Below are 25,022 nucleotides of genomic sequence, written 5' to 3'. Positions count from 1 at the left end.
GCATGTGGGTGGCTCAGTGGGTTAAAGCCTTTGCCTTTGGCTGGGGTCATGATCTCAGGGTCATGGGATCAAGCCCCACATTGTGCTCTCTGCTCAGTGGGGAGCCTACTTCCCCTCTCTCTCTGCCTGCCTCTCTTGTGATCTCTCTGTCACATAAATAAATAAAATCTTTAAAAAAGGGGGGGGTTCAACTTGAGAGTTTATCCAGAGAATCTAAATAAAAAACTTGAAATATACATGACAGGCAAGCTATCAAAGCAAAAGTTTAAAATGTGATAAACTTATCAACTGACCAAATACAGCTCAATTTTATGGAAAATATTAATAGAAAGGGGCTGTGTAAATGAAACAATTGTGTCAAAATAGAAGTAGTGGATACTGTCATACTCACTTGGTCAAACTTTTTAAACTTCTAATTTCTGAAACACAATTAGTTTAATTTGCTCAGTAACAATGGCTTCCACAAGTTTTCAGGCAGAAGCATGGCCATTATTGTGTTTTCTTATTTGAAGAACACACAATTTCAGAAATTCAAACTCATACAATCTTCTGTTTTTAGAGATTTTCTAAATGCATTCCCGGGACCAGCTACATCATGGGGCATTCATCAAAGAGGCACATTTTTAGGCCTAACCTAGACCCACTGAATCAGAAACTGAGGATGAAGCCCAGCAATTCCTGGTTTAACAAGGTTTAACAAGGTGATTCTACTGCACGCTCAAGTTTGATTTTCCTAACATTTTCTGAGCATGAACGTTTGCAGTAGATGATAGGTAAGGGCTCTGAGACACATAATCATTGTGTAAGGGTATCTTTTTGTTTTATTCTGTCTTCTCATTTTACAAATCATATAAACCAGATATTAAACCTTAATTTGTCAATGTTCATTTTTTTCCCCCAAGGGGTGGAATTAGGACCAGCACACCTGTTCTTGAACACTATACTGCAGCTTTTGGTCCATGTTTATTCCTTTTTTTTTTCCCCCCTCCCTGTTCTTAATTACCTTCTCTTTTTCTCAAAATCATCATGCAGCACAGTTTTCAAGAACAAACTTCTAATTCTTCAGGGCTTAACTCCATTCTAATGTGATCAATTAGTGTGTCTTTTTTTGATTTCTAAAATTATCAGAGAGCAAAAAACAAATGACCTTCAAACAGGTAAATATAGATTTCAAGGAATGAATGTTTCCAATTCTATAAATAAGCTCTCATGTACCCTGTCATCTGGAATAGGTTAAATAAACAAAGGGCCACAAGGCTAAGTGTTTGATAGGGATTTCAGTTAATTGTATCTTGCTTGTACATTTACCTTTTGTAAAAGAGTCTTTTTTATTTTCTTCCAAATGAGAAACCTCAATATTAAAACCAGTTTAATGTGAGACTGCTCTGGGTGAAGCAGAGAATCAGAGAAACTCTTCTTGTAACTGCTCCTTCCGTAGATCCAGACACACAAATCTGAAATTCAAGTTTTTGCTTTTTTTTTTTGGGTCAAATCTGAAAACTTTGTCTAACACGTTTTTTCTCTGAATATGTCTACATGTATTATAGGTAGATTTATAAGAATTATGACAAATGTAAAGTTGTGGGTTTTGTTATTGTTTTATTTTTCGCTTGGGTAGAATAATGAGTCAATAAACTGAACAACAGAAGAAAAAACAAGAAATTTCTCAGATACTGAGTTAAAAATTATTCAGGCTCCATCTCTACATGTAAAGACACTGTTATTTCCTTAATCTCTGATCTATTATTAATTATTATTATTATTAATCCCAACCTGTTCATTTAGCAACTTCTATTCATTCTTGGATATCTTATGATAGTTCTATTTGTTTTGTTCATCTATTTAAGAAAGTATTTATTTATTGAATGTCTACAATGCTATGTACTTTTATCTTTTTTAAAAATTGAGTTAAAAAACACATACCATAAAATTGATCATTTTAACCATTTTTAAATAAATAGTTCCGTAGCATTAAATGTGTACACATTGTTGTGCAACCATCACTACCATCAATCTCTAGATGTTTTTCATCATTGCAATCTAAAATTCTGTCCCCACTAAACAATAACTCCCATCCCTTTTTCTCTCCTGAGCCCCTCGCTAACAACATTCTACTTTCTGCCTCCATGATTTTGCCTCAGTAAGGACTTTCTATAAGTGGACTCATACAGAATTCATCCTTTCACGACTGGTTATTTCACATAGTATAAGGTATTTAAAGTTTGCTGATGTAGCATGTGTCAGGATTTCTCTTTTTTTTTTTAACTGAAGTATAACTGACATACAATATCCCATTAGTTTCAGGTGCGTGTCATAATGATTTGATATTTACATACATTACAAAATGATCCAACAATAAGTCTAGTTGTCATCCACCACTATACAAAGTTCTTATAATACTGTTGACTATAATCCGTATTGACTATAAGCCCTAAAACATTATGTCTCCATGATTTATTTATTGTATAACTAGAAGTTTATACTTCTTGATCATTTTTACCTATTTTGTCCACCCACCAACTGCTCTCCAGTCTAGTAATTGAGAGTTTGTTTCCTGCATCTATGAGTCTGTTTATATTTTGGTTGTAATTTTTTGTTTATTAGGTTGGTTAGGTTCTTTATCTATTTTGGAGTGTAACCCCTGATCAGGTATATAATTTGCAAATATCTTCTCCCATTCAAAAGCTGTATTTTTCTTTTATAAGGTCCTTACAAGAGAAGGTCAATCTTCCTACTATTATCTTAAATGGATTTCTTACATGACATGATACCCAAATATTCTCATAAAATTGGCTACATCTCTATCTCATCCTTGTGCCATGTAATACCTCATTCCTCTTTCTATTTCCAACACAAAACGTAAGCTGGCAAATGATAGACAACCAATAAATGTATACTTTAATCAAAACTACAGAGAAAAATTAAGGCAATTTTCATGTGAAATTGTTTAAAGACTCAAAGAAAAACTAATTGGTCATAATTGAGACAAATGCTTTTTGTTTATAATAATCCAAACTTCAATTTTCTGTTTTATTGTGAGCACATAGACTAATTTATAAACTAATTTTGTTTTAAATACTTTTGAGAACACTTATTTTCATCAATGCTTGTTATTGATTTATTTGATTACACTTGTAGTCTAATAAGGCTAAATATGTCACACTGTCTAGATAGTTGTCTGATCATTTGTTATTGGAAATAGGTATACTGAAATATGAATTTCCAGCTATTTTAGGAAAAATTGCTCTCTGGTATGCAGTCAACTCTTAGGAAACGATTTCAATGAAAGCTCAAACTCAAAAACTCTGTTAATATATATAGATCCCAAGTTTATTTAAAGTGACTACTATAATTAGTGAAAAGAGTCCATTTTCATCAGCAAGTAAAATAAATAAAAGCATATTTTCTGACCAGATAGAAATCAAAGAAATAATTAGATGTAAACTTACCATATGTTAACTTATAAAGGCAGTTTGTCAGTATAATAAATATTCTATAATAATGTCAAATTTTGCTCAAAGAAAATACTTGGGATTACTTTAAATTAAAAGAAGAATCAACCATTGTACACACTATACATCTGTATAAGTGCTTAAGAATATTCAGTCCTTCAGTAAAACAATATTGCACTAAAACATATCTCATCCACTGGGCTATAAAAGTTTATAATTATCACACTTTAGGGATAATAACATTTTCTACAAATTTATACTTCCTCTCATCCTTCTTACCCAAAGCAACTCAAATTAGTGACTCAATTAAAATATTGCAAAAAGATAATTAAGAATAAATAATAATACACTATATCAAATGCTTAATAGAAATGATAAGTTAGAAAAAGATGAATGGATACATTGTAATAAAGTGGATTAATAGAAACAAAATAATATTTAACCTAATATTTGTAGGCTTTGCATATCACTAGAAGTGCACAAATATATCCTTTGATTTCAAAAAGTGTATTGTGATTTCCATCCTGTGCTCCCTGAAGCCCCAGCAGTTTCATAAAGGCCCCCAAGGGTTGGCAGGATGAAAGACAAGGAATATAGCACTTTCCAGACTTCCTGTCCATGGTTTAGGCTTTATACAAAGAAGATATTCTGTCCCTCCCTCCTTCTTCTCTTTCTTTGAGTGTGTGTATGTGCCTGACTCCTTCCATGCATGTGGTTTTGTTAGAATAAATCTTATGACAATAATATGGAAAATAAATGCTTTAAGGAGTTCATAGAAATTTCTAATTTTTAATCACTGACCTTAATTTACTGTGAAGGGTAAGAAAAGCTATGGTGAACTCACTGATCACCTCCATCTAACAGATACCCCTGAGATTACATAATGTTTCCAAACGTAGACACAATAAGGAGTCAGAGCTAAGATGAGGTACCTTTGATTTCTAAATTGTTTTCATTTGGGAATCTTAAAATTCAATCCAAAACCTAGAATAATCACTATTTCTTTCTATTTGAACACCTATCAAATATCAACTTCTGTTTTTATAAATATTAAAGCTAGTTTTGTTAGCTATTATATAGTATTTTACTACTATGTTAACTTTAAAACAAGGAAACAGCAAACATCTATCTCATAAAATATGTAGAAGTTCATTAGTCCTTGTTATTAATTAATAAATGCAATTTATTTCTGGTGAAAAGACTATTTCAATAGTGTACTTCACTAATGTTTCAGTGATTTATTGAGCCTAATTTCCTTTAAATTGTAAGAAATATTTTGGTAATTTGAAGTATTTTTAAAATCAGTCAAGACAAAAAATGGCATTTAGAGCCTAAAAAGTAAAAAAGGCTGTAAGTTTATTAACATTAAATGGCACCCGGTTAGCAGTATTTTCTATGCTTTCCCAAAACTCTACCAAATTATGAATGGAAACAAATATAGGTATATTTAGTATGCGTCATACCATACTAAAAAGTAGAAAAGTCTCCAGGAACTTGGAAGAATTTCTATCACCCTTAATGCCTCTGGAGTTAGATTAAAAACCATAAGAACTGAATCATAAGGCTGTTCCTAAAAAAATAGGCTACAACTACAACACCCAAAAAATCAAAAAGAATCTACACTCTGTCACCACTGTTTGTTCCTGTGATCTAAAATTCAAGTGATAGAGGTGTCCGGGTGGCTAAGTCAGTTAAAGCACTGGACTCTTGATTTCAGCTCAGTTCATGACTCAAGGCTGTGAGACTGAGCCCTACCTTGGGCTCCACACTGGACATGTGGAGTATGTTTGGGATTCTCTCTCCCTCTATTCCTACCTCCTGTCTCAAAAATAAAATAAAATGAAGCAAACTAAAATAAAATAAGATAAAACAAAACAAAACAAAATATTAAATTAAATTAAATTCAAGTGATATACTAACCAGATAATTAGGCCACCCAAGTGGGTACTGCTTCGGTGTTATGTCAAGTATCCCACATGCTGTGCTTTACCTTCCAACGTCTCTCCTCCCTACAGTACCACTCTTACAGTATCCATTAGAAATATCAACTTCCAGAAAACACCTTGGTACACATAGGATGCGTTGGGGAAGATAGTGATGCCCCTACAAATAGAGAATTGTGGGCCTGAGCTCAAGCAAGAAGAACCTTCCTAAAAGGGTATTCTTGGGAAGGTAATGTGTTTATTTTCATCAGTGCTGTTTAGAGTGTCAGGGAGGCAAGAAATAAAGAGATGAGGGGAAAAAAACCAACAAAAACAAAAACAAAAACATAAACGCAGCTATTAGTTCCCATGAGAATTCACTAGCTGGCATCTGCTTAGACACCAAGAAGAGGCCCACGAACTAGGCAGCAACACCAGTTTCATATCTGTGGATCTTGGAAAATCAGCAAAATCGAGGGGAATAAATACCAAGTCTAAATAGACAGTCTTCTCTCCAATGATAAATAGGAAAAGATGTTTATAAGTGACAAATCAATAAAAATAATTTAAAAATACGGTAACTAAAAGGGATATATGGAAATGTGCTTTGAATAGAATCATAACATAGAACTGTAAGGAATAAAACTGAGATTCAAGAAAAGAAAAAAATTTAGAATGATATAAATAAGAAGGAATATAGTTAAGATCTTCAAGGGACCAAAATTTCATTAGCAGTATTAGAAGTATTAAATAGAATTGATGCCTAAAAAAACAAGAAAAGAAATAAGTAATATAGAAGGTAAACTTGGTAAGCTAGTCAAAAGATCAAACTAATAAGGGACAAAAATAATAGATAAAAAAAGGCTTAAAGAGTCATCTTAAGATTATAGGTCCCTCTTGAGAAAGAAACCAGATAATTCTATTATCAGTGTGTCACTTCTCAGCAAAATCTCATGCACTGACTACCAATCATTGTTTAAGTCCTCTTCCTTTAAAACTGACCTTTTAGAGTACATGAAATCAATAAATCTATAATCAGAAACTTTCATTATAGATCAGGAAAGCCAGAAATGTATTAATACTGATTAATAACAAAACTAAGAATCACTAGGTTGATTTTAAAAAGAGCCATGTCTTCTGACCTTGAGAAAAACCACAGGCATCCTGGGACTGACTTCCTCTAACTCTAAAACAGAGTTTGGAATGTTGACCACGAAAGGTGGCAGTTAATGCATATGGCTTCAGGTTAGCTCAAAAAATAAAAAAATATATATATATATATGTGTGTGTGTGTGTGTGTGTGTGTGTGTGTGTGTATGTTTATATTCATATACTCTCTCTATATATAGAAATAAAAATAAAAATATAAATAAATAAAATGTATTGAATACCTAAAAAGCATTAGAAGATTAAAATAAACTCAACATGGTTCCTACTTACAATGCCTCACGGTTAACTGAGAAAGAACTCTTCCAGTTTTAGGGTGCCTGGGTGGCTTATTTGTTTAAGCATCTGACTCTTGATCTCAGCTCAGGTCTTGATCTCAGGGTCATGAGTTCAAGCCCGCTTTGGGCTCACACTGGGTTCAGAGTCTACTTAACTCTTCTGTTTTGACATTCTAGGACTAATTGTCATTGTGTTGACAAGCTTAAAAAATCAAGTAGGAAAAAAAGGACTCAGTAAGAAAAAAAGCAACTTCTGGGGGCACCTGGGTGGCTCACTGGGTTAAGCCTCTGCCTTCAGCTCAGGTCATGGTCTCAGGGTCCTGGGATCAAGCCCCACATCAGGCTCTCTGCTCAGCAGGGAGCCTGCTTCCCCCCCTCTCTCTGCCTGCCTCTCTGCCTACTTGTGATCTCTCTCTATCTATCAAATAAATAAATAAAATCTTATAAAAATTAATTAATTAATTTTAAAAGGCAACTACTGAGCATGAAAATGCCATAGGTGCTTCTGAAGATGCACTAATTTTTTAGTATTCTTTTAATTTTTTTTTTCTTCCACATAGTGACCTAATTTTTCCTTTTCCTTTCTTCTCGTTCATTTTCTCCTCTTTCTTCTCTTTCCATTTGTCTCTTTCTCTTATCTTATTTTCTTGTTCTTTTCTGTGGTGAAAACACTTTGGGTCTATCCTCCTAGCAAATTTCAAGTATAACAAGATTGTGGTGTTAAGAATAGTCACTTTGCTGTATATCAGATCCCCAACTTATTCTTCTTGGATGACTGAAACTTGGTACCATTAATTCCTCCTTATTTAATGACCTAAAGCATCTCCATCCAGCTATATTCTGTGAGCCTAGGAATGTTATTAAACTGAATTATGCTTTTTCCACTGTAAACTAGAGATGATAAAAAATAAAAAAATCATAGCATTGTTGTGAAGAATAAGATCGTACTGTTAAAAGCAGTTAGCACAGTGTCTGGCACATACTCTACACCCAATGAATAACTAGTTGTTATTGCTGTTGTGCTTTGACAAAAGTAATGACTAGAAATATTGATGGACTTGCTCAAGGTCATACAGTCTGGTGAAGTGAAAATCAATTTTCATTCCAAAAAAAAAAAAAAAAAAGAGAGAGAGAGAGAGAAATTAAGTGGTTTCAATTTTTTGGAGAACATATATCTCTTGTGATGCTCTCAATGGCCTTAGAAGTAAGGTATTAGAGGAATTATCCTCTCTGTTGTATGGGTCAAAACACAGTGACTTCCAAGAAGTCAAATGATTTGCCTCCCATGTTGACCAGAGGCAGAAGTGAAGCTCTGATTTCTGGAGGCCTAACCCTTCCCTTGTCATATACTTGTTTGACCTACAAACAGGCTGCTTCACCACCTTGATGGCTGGTAAGGCCCTTAGAGAGCAACACATCTGATGGTTCATAGCACCAAAGTCACTTAATCATGAGCCTGGGAAGATTATGGAGCCCTTTTGTTCCAGGAAGTATTACTCACTTTTATGAATATCTTTAATGTTTTGAGTATAACAGACTCTTGGTAGAAATAAAATCTAAGGAGTTCAATATTTAAAAATAAATATATTTTGTCGTGTGTGTGAGTGACAGAAAACAATTTAAACAATTAGCAAAACAGGTAATGGCAGAAAACCAAGTTAACATTCACACTCCTGGGAAAGAAGGAAATATACACACATACAACTAATTAATATCTGTATTTTTTTTTCATTTACAAATTGAAAATCATCAGAGACCAGGGAGTTGCAAGCTACCTGCTTTCAGATGCTATGTGCAAGCACATGGCAGTGACAAGTTAATGGCTTGGGTACACAGCCTCAGCAATGAACTCAAGCTCATTAAAACCGGCATGGGTAGTGACAGTACAAAGGACTATACTGAGGTGTTATCAACTGAAGTGCAAAATGAGATCAGCTTTTACATCGCTTTTCAACAACTCCATATGGTCAGTCAAACCAAAGAGAAAAGAGTTTTGTGTCATATCCTGGTGGTTTCCTGTACAGAAATGAGAAGCGGAGAAATTTCTATGAAAGCCAACAGCATTCCCCAGGAACTAGTCTAGACCAAAGAACCAACTGGTTTCCTAAACCAAAAACTTAAAACAGTGGTTTAAACCAGATTTTCACATTGATTTGGAGATAAAATGGCAAAATCTTAGAACTAAACTTCTAAGAAGTCATCCTTATAACCTCATATCAATTATATGCATTCTAGTATGGTATTCTTATCACATGATTACCCAACCTTTCTATAATATTAGCTGGGATGGAGAAATCACTATATTCCAGCTCACCCTAACCAAAAGTTGGAAAATTGCACTTGCCAGATTTAATTTACCACAGTTGAGCCGACATTTATCCCTGCTGATTTCTCTTTGGTTACCTCAAGTCCACAGAATAAATCTGACCTTTTACTCACAGGATGGCCTTTCATATCCAATGATACTTATGGTTAACACCTCTAATTCCTGTCTTCTCAAGGTCTGAATTTCTACAACTGTATTTCAGAAATTCTAGCTCATAATTCTGGTTTGCTTCCTTGCATACACTATTACTGATAAACTCTGTCATTCAGAATTACCACAATTGCAGAAGCTAGTTAGGACCAGCATAGAATCCTCCCCTTGACCACATCTCCAGAAGTCTACTACTTTTCTCTGCTTCAGTGAAATTTATTTCTTTAATTTGCTAACTCATAGTTATTCACACTCATATCTCTATCCTTAGATGAAGCAATTCATAAGATAATGGTGACCATTCACAAATTAGTGATAATTACTTAGAGGTTCATTGTCTACTCTTTCAACATGTATGTATAATACAAAAAGTTACACTATAAAAGTTGTATAAAAGATTACATGAGCAGAATATCTCATTCTCAGGCTTGCTGTACTGCCCAAAACTCCCGATTCTCATTTGAAACAAAGCAAAACTCATATTTTAACTCATAAGTAGATGTGTAGTGCATTAAGGGCATTAAGTCATTAGTGATATTTTTAAAAATGTTGGCATCTTACATAAAACAGCATAAATTTGATTATCAGCTTAACTCATGCCATTTACCAAGTCCATTAGAAGCTGAAAAAGAGTAAAATCAAGTTTTGAAAGTGATAGTAGAGAATTGTAAAATACTAACCGTAATAGTGCTAAATAATAATAGAACTTCCACCCAAGCCAGAGCACAAGCAGTTTAGAAATATGCATGAGCTATACTGTCCTTTGCTTTAGGGTCTTTTATACAACAGCACCCATATTTGAGTAATTCCAAAATGAACAAAGTGGAGAGATCTCATGTCTCATTCAATAGAACTGTCTTATCGTGAAGATGAAGAATCTGAAGTCCACAAGATGCTGATCACCAAAACAGCATGGTACTGGCACAAAAACAGACACATAGACCAGTGGAACAGAGTAGAGAGCCCAGATATGGACTCTCAACTCCATGGTCAAATAAACTTTGATAAAGCAGGAAAAAATATATAATAGAAAAAAGACAGTCTCTTCAATAAATGGTGCTGGGAAAATGGGACAGCTATGTGTAGAAGAATGAAACTCGACCATTCTCTTCTACCATGCACAAAGATAAACTTGAAATGGATAAAAGACCTCAACGTGAGGCAGGAATCTCTCAAAATCCTAGAGAAGAACATAGGTAGTCACCTCTTTGACATCCGCCATAGCAACTTCTTTCAGGATATGTCTCCAAAGGCAAAGGAAATGAAAGTGAAAGTGAAGTTTTGAAACTTCATCAAGATCCAAAGCTTCTGCACAGCGAAGATAATAGTCAAGAAAACAAAGAGGCAACCCACGGAATGGGAGAAGATATTTGCAAATGACAATACAGACAAAGGACTGATAGCCACAATCTATAAAGAACAACTCAAACTCAACACACACAAAACAGATAATTACACCAAAAAATGGGCAGAAGACATTAACAGGCACTTCTCCAAAGAAGACATACAAATGGCTAACAAACACATGAAAAAATGTTCATCACTAGCCTTCAGGGAGATTCAAATAAAAACCACACTGAGATACCACCTTATACCGGTTAGAATGGCCAAAATTAGCAAGATAGGAAACAACATATGTTGGAGGAGATGTGGAGAAAGGGGAACCCTCTTACACTGTTGGTGGGAATGCAAACTGGTGCAGCCACTTTGGAAAACAGTGTGGAGATTCCTTAAGAAATTAAAAACAGAGCTTCCCTATGGCCCTGCAATTGCACTACTGGGTATTTACCCCAAAGATACAGATTTAGTGAAAAGAAGGGCCATCTGTACCCCAATGTTCATAGCAGCTTAATGATAACGAATATTTTATCTCTAGCAATTCTTCTCACTAAAGACTTTCTGAAATGTATCTTCATGTTAATACTTGTTTATTCAATACAAAATAATGGAGCAGTTGATTGTGCTCTATGTAACCATCTCAATGGCCCATCCAAACTGACTACATGACCAAGCTGATTAAGTAAAAGCAGCCTTAGAAAGAAATGCATGTGTGCACTCACACACATACATACACACACAAAGGCAGAAAATGCGGCTCAAGGAAAACAAGGTGAATACAAAGGTTAACATGTAAATCTAAGTTCTTATGGTTTGCTGCAAGACTTCTTTTATTGTCAGTTACAATGATATGAAATGATTACATTTTCTCAAAATCACCTAAAAATTCTAATCAAGTTCAGTCAGATATGAGTCAAAGGAAATCTTCGCTTATTATTAGGTCTTTCCCTTAATACAGTTTTCCTTAAGCTTTGATGTGTTTTTTCTTTAATATACAAATATTAATACATGTTGATAAATGTTAATTTAATTTATTTATTTAGTTTTTAAAGATTTTATTTATTTATTTGACAGACAGAGATCACAAGTAGGCAGAGAGGCAGGCAGAGCGAGAGAGAGGAGGAAGCAGTCTCCCTGCTGAGCAGAGAGCCCGATGCGGGACTTGATCCCAGCTCCCTGAGATCATGACCTGAGCTGAAGGCAGCGGCTTAACCCACTGAGCCACCCAGGCGCCCAATAAATGTTAATTTAAAGGTGAAAAATTTACATGAAACATTTTTTTCTACTCCAATGTATCCTACCCAACATTGTACATGAAGAGTATGTTCCACCCAGAGCTCATCACTGATTTTGAATAGTGAAGAAGTGAAGAAAACCTCGGTCTACATTTACTCATCTATGACAAAAAATTAATGTCCACTCTGACTGCCAAAGAAAGATTTTCAAAGAAATGCAGATGAGTTACATGTGGAGATATCATAGAAAAGTAGAAAAGTAACTGTAAATTCTGATATACTATAAACTTATTAGGTGAAATTCCTGTCACCAACATCTTCATTCTTAATTCTAAGGAATATAAAATAGCTGATAATCATCAGAGCAACTTCAAATTCTTCTGTTTCAAAATGATGATCTAATAAAAAGAGTAAAGTTAATTAAAATATAAAAAATACAGTAAAATGATAGTGCAAGTATGCAATTCTATGACAATTTTGAAGTGATCGACGTTTTCACCATTTATTTAAAGGACACCGCACATGCGCACACACACACACACACACATACACACACAGCACTACTGTTCATTAATCCTATATATTATGGTAATTTTAATGATGCTGTCACAACACAGCCTTGTTCTCCCAGTGATGTCCTCTCACTTTTATACTCATTTGCCCACTACATGGACACTGAACTTCATCTCTTCCAGAAAGACCATTCCAATTATTCTTAAGTTAAACCAATCTCTTACTTCCACTTTGTATGCTTTTTAACAATCCAGTAATTTATCACTGAATTTTCACATAGTTTCTAAATCCTCTAGGTAACTTAATTATATTTCATTTCTTGCAGCCTTGTCAGTGGCACATGTATGTATTAGCATACAGTTAACACATTTAAGTGAAGACTATATCAAATAAAGTGGAAACAAACTGAGGGTTTTGGAGGGAAGGGAGTTGAGGGGGATGGGTGAGCCTGGTGGTGGGTTTAAGGAGGGTACGTACTGCATGGAGAACTGGGTGTGGTGCATAAACAATGAATCTTGGAACACTGAAAAAATTAAATTAAATTTTAAAAAGTGATCTACTAATGACATGAAAAACAAACTAACTAATAAATAAACAAATATCCTGTTTAGGAAAAAAAAAAAAAGTGGATGCAAAGAGAACAAAAAAAGTTCAAAACCCAAAATATGCTAGTGTTTTTCGTCCATCACACCTGAGAGAGAGATGTTGAATTTGGACATGTGTTTTAAATTTGGGGGTAAAAAAGTTAATGAAACCTCATCATAATTTGTACTGAGTATTTCTCATAATGCTCGTTATCTCTACTTTCTGCCTGATCACAGACTATGATGACTAATTTCACTTCTTTAAACCCTAGTTATCATAGAAGACACTATACACAATGGGGAAAGAACTTCAATTTAATAATATAATAATTTCCTAGAGCAAAAGAACCACATTTGTTCATCTTTATGCCCATGTATCTATAAGAATTGTTGGCTATGCTCCATGAATAGGTCTTTGATGTAAAAGAGGACAGATGGAAAAATTACTGGAAAGATAGATGCCAACATGAAAAGTGTCCATTAGTCTACATTTTTGTTGACAAGCTCAGTCTCTGAGTCTACAAAACCAAGACGAACCACAATTGTATGAAATGCCCTATGACAGTGAGAACTACTATTTATTTTACCACAAACCTTTCAAATGTCCATAGATCCCACTTGAAACAGACAAAAACCTGTATAGAGCATATACATGAAACTCAGTAATGCTTGTTGATGAACTTGAAACATAACTGTTAAATCCCACTCAGACTTTTCCCCCCTGTTTTTATGAATCCAAAAATAGTACTTAATCAAAAGTCTGGTTTCTCCTTCCAACTCCTTTTAAATTCTCTAAAGTAATCATTGTATTTCTAAAACACAGAAATATTGTCTTTCCAAAAAAATCTTCCCCCTGAAGTGTTAACACTGGATTTTGTAGATAAATGCTCATCCCAGTCTCTCTCTTGGTGTTTAGTATAAATTACATCATGTTAAGACAAGCTGGAATTTTAAAATATTTCCTTAAAAAATATTTAGACTTAAATTTCAAACCAAAATCTGAATACTTGTAGCTAGTATATAAGGTTGACATAGTGTGTTTTTTTTTTTAATAGCAAATATTTTGACTTCAAGTACTTTAATGTAGGGTAATTTAAACTTTGGTTAAAAGCACACTATGACATTTAAATCATACAGTGATAAAGAAAATACTTTTGGTAACTTAGAGATAAGAAAATATGTTTTAATGGTATATTTTTCTAAGTACTTCTTTAATTTTGGCAGGAAATGATCTACTCTTGATAGTAATATATTTTGACATATATTACTCTAAAAGGATAACAATTAATTATATTTTAACCTAATTTTTCAATTATCTGAGCTATGAATCAGGAGCTAGGGATGTCATAATTTTAACAGCCCTTTATATGTTTTTATTACAGAGAGAAAAAAGAACATCAGTAAAATACAAGGAATATTCTATCCCGGTCTCTTGGAAATAGGGAGTAAAACTGCTAATAAAAGAATCAGCAAAGCGCCTGGGTGGCTCAGTGGGTAAAGCCGCTGCCTTCGGCTCAGGTCATGATCTCAGGGTCCTGGGATCGAGGCCCGCATCGGGCTCTCTGCTCAGCAGGGAGTCTGCTTCCCTCTCTCTCTCTCTGCCTGCCTCTCTGCCTACTTGTGATCTCTCTCTGTCAAATAAATAAATAAAATCTTAAAAAAAAAAAAAAAAGAATCAGCACCCCTTAAGATAGTGCAAGTTGGATTCTGCTTGACTGAAATCATACAAGGACTAAAACAAAACAAAACAAAGCAAAACAAATGAATAAGCAAACAAACAAAAGGCAGAATAAGACCTGAAAATACAGAGAACTGGGGGTTGCAAGAAGGGAGGGAGCGTGTAGGGAAACCAGGTGAAGGGGAGTGGGAGCTGTGGGCTTCCAGTTACAGGAAGCGTGGCACAGGAGTGAAAAGCACAGCATTACGAATATGTCACTGATATCGCAGTAGTGTGGTACGGTGACAAATGGCAGCTGCACTTGTGTGAGCAGAGTGTAACATAGAGACTTGTCGAATCACCGTGTCATACACCTGAAATAATGTAACATGGCATGTCAGCTATAATCAAATAAAAAATTAAAAACAAAAAAGACAGTCCAGCTCTGCTCTGAGAACATTCCTCTTTTCCCAGGCTCAGTAACAACCCTATGCTTCTCTCTACTTCTCTCTCTCATGTTGGTCTTGGGGCAAGAAGACCTCCCTGTGTTGCAGGTCTACCATAGATGAGACAGTGCTCCTAGTGTCCTCCTTCACACCTTTACGGGCTCCACACTCCCCAGTGCCTGTCAGACATCCTGGGCATTCATCATTTTAGGTTACATCTCTAACTTGCTTTCTTAATGTATTTTCTTAAGATTTTATTTATGTATTTGAGAGAGAGAGCATGAGCAAGAGGGAGAGGGAGAAGGAGAATCTGAAGTGGGACTTGATCCCATGACAGTGATCATGACCTGAGCCAAAACCAAGAGTCTGATGCTTAACCTGCTGAGCCACCCAAGAGCCCTCTACCTCATTTCCAAATAATAAACAATTACTGTGAATAGTGACAAAATAAATATTTAGTGAGCTGAAAGTACTTACATTTTAATAAGAATTTTAGTAATTCTTTTTTTTTTAAAGATTTTATGTATTTATTTGACAGAGATCACAAGTAGTCAGAGAGGCAGGCAGAGAGAGAGGAGGAAGCAGGCTCCCTGCTGAGCAGAGAGCCCGATGCGGGGCTCGATCCCAGGACCCTGAGATCATGACCTGAGCTGAAAGCAGAGGCTTCAACCCACTGAGCCACCCAGGCGCCCCAGAATTTTAGTAATTCTTTACATGTAAGAGAAGTAACAACATATTTATTGCATATTTTGAAAACAGACAAAAAAGGAGAAAAAATTAAGAACAGTAACTCATAATCACTCCATCAGAGAGGACTTAATATGTTAATATATTTAATTCTGATATCACATTCTTTGCATCTACATATGTACATGCATGTGAATGTACTGGTATATAATTCTATATGACTATAATTCTATATTCAGCAATTTTCACTTAACATTTTATTCTGAGCTGTTCTAATATCATCAGCTTTTTTTTCCCCATAAGATCAGTTTTAATAGCTGTATAATTTTCTATGAAACAGATGGAAAACTAGATGAAGATAAATTACCTAACTTACCTAACCATATACTTTTGCGCATGTACTATATATTATTTTGTCCTTATATATTATAATAAAAACATAAATTCTCCCCCCAAACCTCATAGTCATGAGTTTAATTCTACCATTTTTTATTATCACCTTGATTGATGGTTACAATTTTTTTAAGAGAATAAAAAGTAAGCAAAAGAGTTAAAATTCTGACTGGGAGGACTGGGAGGGAGAATCCTGTTAGCACTGTAACTAGCTCCCTATGTACAAAAAATCCAAAAGCTTCTGCGACGCAGTGAATGGATAGACAAAAATTCTAGCATGATAAAATAGTGCCAAACAAAAAATAACAAACAAGATTCATTTGTTTGATTCCCCCAATTATGGGATCTCTTTTTATTATAAATATTATCAATATTATTTCCATAATTTGCTTTACTTATCATGAAGAATACAACAATGGTTTTTCACTTTCTATTCAATATCCCAGATCCTGTTCATCAAGATGAGAGGGCCATTTACAAAGAAATATTAGGTATTAACAGCATCTCTAAAAGTGGTTATCAGGATTCTGACCATTTGAAGATCTGGAAGTCTTCAGACCTTCCCCTTTTACTTACATATTTTCTTATTTTTTTTTATTTTGTCTTTACCTTTGTTATCTTTGCTTTTTATGTATTTTGCTTATTTAATTTTTGCTATGCTTCTACATATAGGAACTATTACCCCCAGTTTAAATGAAAACAAAGTAAGACAAAATACAAACATTAGTAGGCTTTAAAAATTGTTGAGAGACCCAGGTTTGTCTCATTTTAGTGACTTTCCAATATTAATATGTCACTTTGTCACACATCATTTAAAAGGTAGCAGGTTTACATATCTGGTTTTGGATATTACCTTTGGAGATGACTTGAATGGTGCCAACACTGTCCAATAAAGTCATGATTAAATCCAGAACCTCAGACATCCCAACTAGCCATTTAAAAAAAAAAATGTGCAACAGCTCACATGCTGTACAGACACTAGGAGGGACAGGTTTGTATAGAACAGAGAAAAGTCTATGCATATCATGAGAGAAGGAACTGAAATTAATCCTCTACTGTTTGTGGACAAGGCGTCCACCCATATATAGGAAAATATAGTGGTGTGTCCCATTATGCTAACTAAACCACTAACTGAGTAGGAGATGAGTCTAGGCAAGGTGCTAATTCCTGGGGTGACTCAAACAGGAACATGATGCAGGTTCCATTCCCCAGGGCCTTCTGTCTTTCTGAGCTGATGTTGGCAAACCACAGCCAGTTGGCAAAGTATTGGTCACTGGTCAACAATGGGACAAGTTTAATTGAGAGTACACATTTAGAAAATCTGGAAGCAATTTCACATCACTGCAAGTCCAAATACATAAGTGGACTAATCTCACTGAGCAGCTGAACTAGTGGGTGAGCCAGTAACAGACTAGCTGTACACAACAGAATCTCATTACCTGATGCTATAATTTAACATTAGTTTGCCTATTATAACCCAGATGTATTTAAAATCCAAGATCTACTTTTAACAAAAGATGATTTAATGATCTATACTATGCAGGATAAATTTTGAAACTGGCTAGTGGTAAAGAGTGGAAGTTACCAAGTTATCTCATGATTTGTTATGGGTAAAAGCTCAAAATGAATATTCAGAGATCACCAAAATTGCTTTAAAGTCTTTGCTTTCCATTATTATGATCCTCATTTTGGGGGATCATAATTGATTTCTCCTCTACATGAATATTATTAAAACAAAAAACAGAAATAATCAAGATAAACGTTGTCCTTGATGAGCAGTGCTATCATCAGTCTAACCTAGATTATTTAATTTAAAAAGAAGGAAGCAAGCTAATTTATTACATTAAAACTTTAAATTGTGATATGCCAGTGCCTCTTCAAAATATGAGAAGAGGCATTTAATATTTGTTTAATTCTGATTTAGGAATAACAAAAAGTTAGAGGTGTAATAGTAATACTCTCCCAAAGTAATATTTGAAATTCCTTCTTTAATTCCAATATTATGTTTGTACTTATATTTTTGAGATATAATTTTAGAACACTTGATTTCAATAAGATGAAATTTGAGGTTGTATTTAAATATCTAGTTACCTTTTTTTCACTTATTTACTTTTATTGTACTTTTCAAAATTATTGATTCATGCTAAAATGGAAATGACACTGAACAACATGGATTTGAATTATTTGGGTCCATTTATATGCAGGTTTTTGTTACATTACTGTACAGTAAGTATTTTTTCTCTTCCTTATGATTTTCTTAAGAATATTTTCTTTTCTCGGGGTGCCTGGGTGGCTCAATGGGTTAAGCCTCTGCCCTTGGCTCAGGTCATGATCTCAGGGTCCTGGGATCGAGCCACGCATCAGGCTCTCTGCTCAGCAGGGAGCTTGCTTCCCCCTCTCTCTCTGCCTGCCTTTCTGCCTACTTGTGATCTCTATCTGTCAAATAAATACACTTGAGTTTAGCTAAAAGGCTGAGAAGTGATGTCTGTCAAATAAATAAATGAAATCTTGAAAAAAAAAGAGTATTTTCTTTTCTCTTGTTTATTTTTCCATTTGCCATTTTTTATTTTTAATTTTTAATCTAAGTTTCTATTTTAATTCCAGATTGGTAACATACAGTTTAGTATTATTTTCAGGTGTAAAGTATAGTAATTTAACAGTTCCATACATAACCCATAACTCATCATGACAAGCACAGTCCTTAATCCCCCATCACCTGTTTAACCCATTCCGTAACCCCCTACCCTCTGATAACCATCCATTTGTTCTCTGAGGTTAAGAGTCTGTTTCTTGTCTTGTCTATCTTAATTTTTCCCTTTGCTTGTTTATTGTGGTTCTTAAATTCTAGATCACTTTATATGAATACAGTTTAACAGGTATAAAATATAAAATACATATCAATCAATGGTTTATGTTATCAGAAAGGCATCCGGTCAATAGGAAGCTGTTAGTAGATAAGTCTCTGCGGAGTCAGAAGTTACATACGAATTTTCAACTGTGCGGGATCGTTGGTGCCCCTAACCTTGTGCTGTTCAAAAGTCAAAGGAAAAAAAATGAATTAAATTTAAAAATAGTGATCTTTCACAACAGTTTTAGAAGCACTGTCTTAGAGGAGATTAGGTATGTTAAAATTATAACTGAGGTATAAATTTCTATAGGGGGAGTCAAACCTTAGGGTTTAGAGGAAGATAACGTTCCTTACAGCTAGTAGGACAAATAGTCACTGACTTTGTACCTGGGCATCAGGTTTCAAGCTGGATAACATCTGGGCTTTCCTACTGAGGAAGGGATTCCAGAGGGAGAAAATAGCGTGGGTGAAGGAAGGCACAGAGTCAAGAAAGCTTCTGAGCTTACGAAGAACATCAAGAAGTTCAATGTGCCTAAAACATGATGTAAAGTTGACAAATAGGAAAGAGGCTGAGCTTAATTCTGAGAGGCTTGCTACAAAGGGAAGAATGAAATTTATTCAACTGGCAAAGGGGTTCCTCTGATGGCGTTTTGAAAAGTGCATTAGCAGTTTTCAGTGGGGCTTTATAAAATTGTATTTGACAGGAGACTGATGGAGGGATTGGTTGGAGACCCATGTGACTAAAGAAAGGGGAGGGCATTATTTTTTCTAATTAGTTATAAAAATTACATAAACATACACTTTGTTAAAGAAAATTTAGGAAAAAAAAAAGTAATGGCAGATGACCAAAAAACAAAAAACAAAAAAACAAAACAACAACAACAAAAAAACAGGCCAAAATCCAGCCATCTGGACATATTCACTGGTACACAATACAGATAGTGTGATGTCATATGCCATAAACACTGTTTTGAAGACCTCTTTGTTCACTTTTTATAACATGAACATGTTAATAAATACATTTATATATATAATCCCTTTCGTGACCACGTAAGTTAACATTATATGGATATACCCAGGAGAAGGACATTCCTGTAATACTAAAGATGAAAGGATTAATAGCAATGAAATCTAAAACAATGAGATTATTAAAGTAGTTGGCACATGTGTTAGAGGCTGGGAACAACATCTCAGAGTTGAACAACGAAAGAGGTTAAGTTTTACACTTAAACATAGTCACAAAGTCAGTAAATCAGGGTCCATCTCTTATCAGCTGTGTTTTTGGATATATATTTTTGCTGAAGTCTCAGTTTTCTGGGGTTAATAATTTTAACTTTACAAGCTATTTGTAAAATATGGATAAAAAGCATCTCACACAAAACTTAACACAGAAGGTTAACCCAGAAGGCCCCCAATTAATGTTGGGTCTTTCTTTGATGATTGATTGATCATCAAATGTATGTGGGGAGATGAGTAATGTTACCAAAGATGGATTTCCAGGTTTCAAGGTGACATAACTAGGAAGATGATGCTATAAAAATGGAGATTTCAAGGATATGAACAGATTTGGGGGAAGGCAGCTGTTAAGCTAACCATGAACATGAGCACCCATCCAAGGCTGCAATGACATCCACAGATATATTAGTTGAGAAACAGCATAATGAACGACATTACTGCACTACATCCTAGACTTGCCAGGGCCATGTCGACTCCCTCCTTCTCCTTGACCAGTAATGCATTAAGTGTTCCTAGGTGACCTCCAAGAATTAAATGAAGCTTCCAAATGAGCTCAGCTTTGACTCTTTCAAGCCACTTATATAAAGATGACCTAGTGAGACATCTCATAAAGAAAAAGATGACATTTCAACCTTAGATATAATCTGTGATAATGAGGCCAAGGTCACACATTTTATCCACATAGTTCCCACTGTATTTTCTGGCTATGTGAGGAATGTGTAAATAGGCCACGTATCTAATGATTGCCAGAAAGGAGATCTGAGTTGGATAAGAGAAATGAATGAACACAAATCTACTGCTCTACTTGAAAAGCAAGCCACAGCAAATCCACTAACAGTGAGTCCGTTCCTTCAGTTGTATCTGTGAGGACTGCATGCGTCTGAAAGCTTAAAGTGTGTTTAACCTTGTTTCAAAGATTCTTTTTATGCCAAATCATTTCACAAATATTTTAGGTGTTAGGTTTTACTTAGAGTTTAATAACAACACTCTAGATTTGTCCAGGGATATTTTATCAACATCGGGTTTACCAGTGATTGGAAAAGAAATGATGAAAAAGATTAACCACAAATACACTATGTTGGTATCCTGCAAAGGGTTAAAGTGGAATGTGTGTCCTAGATATTGAAATGTGGCTTAATTTAGCAAGTAGTTCACCATAAGTATCTGTACAGGCTTTTGGCATTTCAATATCAAAGTGTCAGTTATACACAGGAGTAAATGCCTCTTTGAATAGTCTGAGCTCGCCTAAGAAGGGTGATGAAGCCCATGATTTTTTATTGCTTTCCAAAGTCAAAGACTACACAAATTTCTACAGTTTGGCCAAAATTATGGTAAATAAAACAGAATGTTCCTGACCAGTTCAAATCTAATGACTCCCGATTTTTTCCACAATTTTTATGCCACCTCCTTTAATAGAAAATAGAAATGCTAGCAAGTACGAAGATGATTTTAAAATTAAAAGCAGGGGAAGGATTTGTGAGAGATCCATCTAATGTTAATGACGTACCTCTTTATTAGCCCTCCTTAGTCATAGTGCTCTTCTGAACTAAACATAGAGTACATCTAAAGTAATCATAGTGCAAGGCAACAGGATGGCAAGTCCCAAATTAATGAATAATTCAAAATAAAATTTTACAAAGAAATAAAAAAAAACGCTGTCTTGTTTTCTGTATCTATAATACCATCCCCATGATAAACACTCATCTTCCAACCAATTTTAACTGAAACTTGAGTTTACCTAAAAATAACACTGGATTTCAATTAAATACATTCATTCATTTATTCAAATCTTGAGTGCCTGCTGATCTCCAAGAACTGTATCAGTGCTAGGTAAACAAGTATGATTTGGCCTCTGCCCTCAAAAACTAAGTTACATTCTTTTTATAGCTTCCACAAATTATCATTTGATTTGCAGGCATAAATGCTCTTAATTAGAATATTAGAGAAGAAAGATGGACTGGATGTGAGATGATCTTTATTACATAAAAAGGCAAAGATCCTTTTTATCTGTCATACAAATAATCTACTCTATGCCTTGCAAACAAGCAAAGTTATCATGTCTAAATAAAGTGAAGGGCAAAGATTAACAGCTATCTAACAACAGTGATTCGTATGGAAAGGCAAATTGGAATCATCAAGGAAAGGAAACGACTTCCTTTTTACCCGCACATTTCTTATGATTAGATTATCCAGTAACTTCTCCTATTACCTTTCATTAAGTTAAACCGAAGTCCATGGAGCCATTTGGTAGCTTTTATTTTTGGTTGTTTCTTTTTTAATCTAAATGCTTTTTTAAAACTTTTGATAATGATAAAATCAGAACTAACCTAAGGGAAACTGAGGCAGTGTTTTTGCTGGAAAAGGACAAAGTAGTTCAGTATATTTCCATGTCACATCTAAAGATTTCAACTTTGCAAAGATTCTCCCTGGAGAGTAGCACTTAAGCTTAAAAAGAAAAGCCACAAAGGGAGAAAAGAAAATTAATCCAACTGCCAAATCTGAAGCACTTACATATACAGTCTCCCCAAATCTAGACTTCTACACCAGTAAGAATGACCCAGAGAAATGTTGATATTTAACATATGCTTGAAAAGCCACAGAACTTGTGATCATGAAGAACAGCAGAGATAGAACAGTCAATCTAAAACTTGGAGAATAATTTGATTGATGACCTATCTTAGGAACTGGTTTTCTCTCACAAGAGCCAAGGTATTAATTTCTGATTAAGTAGTATATCGGTATATGTAATCACTGATTAAAATACCATTTTAATTAAAAATACCATTATTTACTTTATTTACTTTAATTTTAATGACGTGAAATTCAAAATAAATGGAGCACATACCATTGATCCACCGAGCTTCTGGGTCATGAAGCACAAAGTCTCTCCTGAAGAGGTCTTCTAAAGACAATCTAGTTTCTGATGAATTTGTGAGTTCATCTAAAATGAAGCAAATCTTAGATTAGACACTTATGTTAGTTTTTAAAACTAATGAATTCTAAAAATTGGACTATTTTGTTACAAGGTTATGTTAATTAGAAGACAATATAAAGTAGTTAATCATCATATGGACTTTGGCATTTAAAGCTTTTCATTTCATGAATTTTTTCAAAATTTTAAGTTGTTTTCAATATTAGATCTGTCTTCATCTAGCACAAATATAATAGATCAATCCCTTGTTAGGTAGTGATATAATATAAAAGAAGTTAAGAGTTCCTGTTTTGCATTGTGCCCACACATTTTTTAGGGTTTAATCATAATCCAGCTCATTACTTTCTAAGAAGACTTTGGCATATTCTCCTAAAGCTAAATTTGTATTTTCATTGTAAACACCAAAGATGAGAGAGTTGAGGGTCCTTGATATAAACAATAAGGAAAACTTCCCAACTCAGAAGGAAGTTCACCAAATAACAGAATGAATACCAAGTTCCACCAAATAATTACCATCAAATACTAAATAGATTGAGAAGTTAAACACAAAAATTCAAATACAATTCAAGAATATTAATAAAAAGTATACATTTATGTAAGCCCCTGACATAAAAACTATTTAAACTCCCCTTTTTAGTTCAAGAGTCTAAGAAATGGAAAGATAATATGGTTGAAGTACCAAAATCTGGCATAACAAACGTGTTTTTGATACAAGAGGCTATAAAAAGTTAGCAGTATTTCATTTTCTTTTCAATAGCATTTTTATTTACTGTATAAAATCATCTTTGTTACCTTTCAGCAGTGACCTTCACTCTGGCTGAAAATAAAATGTCAAAGATATATACTAACCTCATTAGATATTGTTTTTTAAAGGTTCAGCACTTATTGCAGTGAGAGCTTTGTTTCTTCCAGCTGAAAAGCTGGGGTAAAGAATCAATAACTTCAAATGCAATTTCCTCTGACATGAATCAACCACATATTTAACCCAAAAATTAACTGCTAAGAAACAACTGAAAAAAAAAAATGCTACTAATGGTGATAGAACTGTATGATCCCAAGGCTAGAAGAGGACATCGTGATCATATATGGATTTTTAAAACAAAATGCTCCATTTGAGATTCCAACACATTAAAATTGGAACTTACTTTATTCATTCAACAAATACTGGACCTTTAATTTTCAAAATTTTAAATGAAGTATTAAGTTCCTGGAGACATATCTAGGATCTGTACTGAGGGATTCACACTTGCAAAACAAAAGAGCAAATGCTAAATGTCAGAATGAGGATACAGAGTACTGCAGAAGTTCAAAGAAATGAAGGGAAATGTCTTGCAAAAGGCATCAGAGAAGGCCTCAGTCATAAATAAAATGACGAACTCTCATCTGTTGCTGGAGGGAATACAAAGTGTTAAAGCCATTGTGGAAGACAAGTAAGAGTTTTCTCACAAAACTAAATACACAATCCAGCATTTGTGCTTTGTGGTATTTACCCAGATGAACTGAAAACCTATGTCCACACAAAACTCTGGGTATGAACTTCACTCATAAGTGCCAAAACTTGGAAGGAACCAAGATGTCCCTCAGGAGGTGAATCAATAAACAAACAAACAAATATTCCAGATAACAGAATATTATGTAGTGATAAAAAATGAGCCATCAACTATGACAACATATGGAGAAAACTCAAATGCCTACTACTAGGTAAAAGAAGACAATTCAAAAAGACTATACACTATATGATTTCAACTATGTAATATTCTGAAAAATGGAAACTATGGAGACACTAAAAATAGATGAGTGTTTGCCAGGGGTTGTGGGGCAGAGTGGGGAAGGAAACAGGCAGGGCACAGAAGATTTC

The 25,022-nt window shown here is 34.5% G+C and overlaps 1 protein-coding gene across 3 annotated transcripts in view; it reads right to left on the bottom strand.

The window, feature by feature from the left end:
- The window catches only part of DPP10 (dipeptidyl peptidase like 10), a 1,389,594-nt gene that overhangs the window by 459,635 nt on the left and 904,937 nt on the right, over positions 1-25,022 (bottom strand). For all 3 annotated transcript variants that reach the window (XM_044242601.1, XM_044242600.1, XM_044242602.1), the window contains exon 3: positions 23,078-23,173. In XM_044242601.1, the coding sequence (XP_044098536.1) occupies positions 23,078-23,173 (96 nt within the window). The remainder of the gene's footprint in view (positions 1-23,077; positions 23,174-25,022) is intronic.

The sequence above is a fragment of the Neovison vison genome, chromosome 3 (genome assembly GCF_020171115.1).
Source record: "Neovison vison isolate M4711 chromosome 3, ASM_NN_V1, whole genome shotgun sequence".
Taxonomy (NCBI): domain Eukaryota; kingdom Metazoa; phylum Chordata; class Mammalia; order Carnivora; family Mustelidae; genus Neogale; species Neogale vison.
This window is presented reverse-complemented; position numbering and strand designations above follow the sequence as displayed.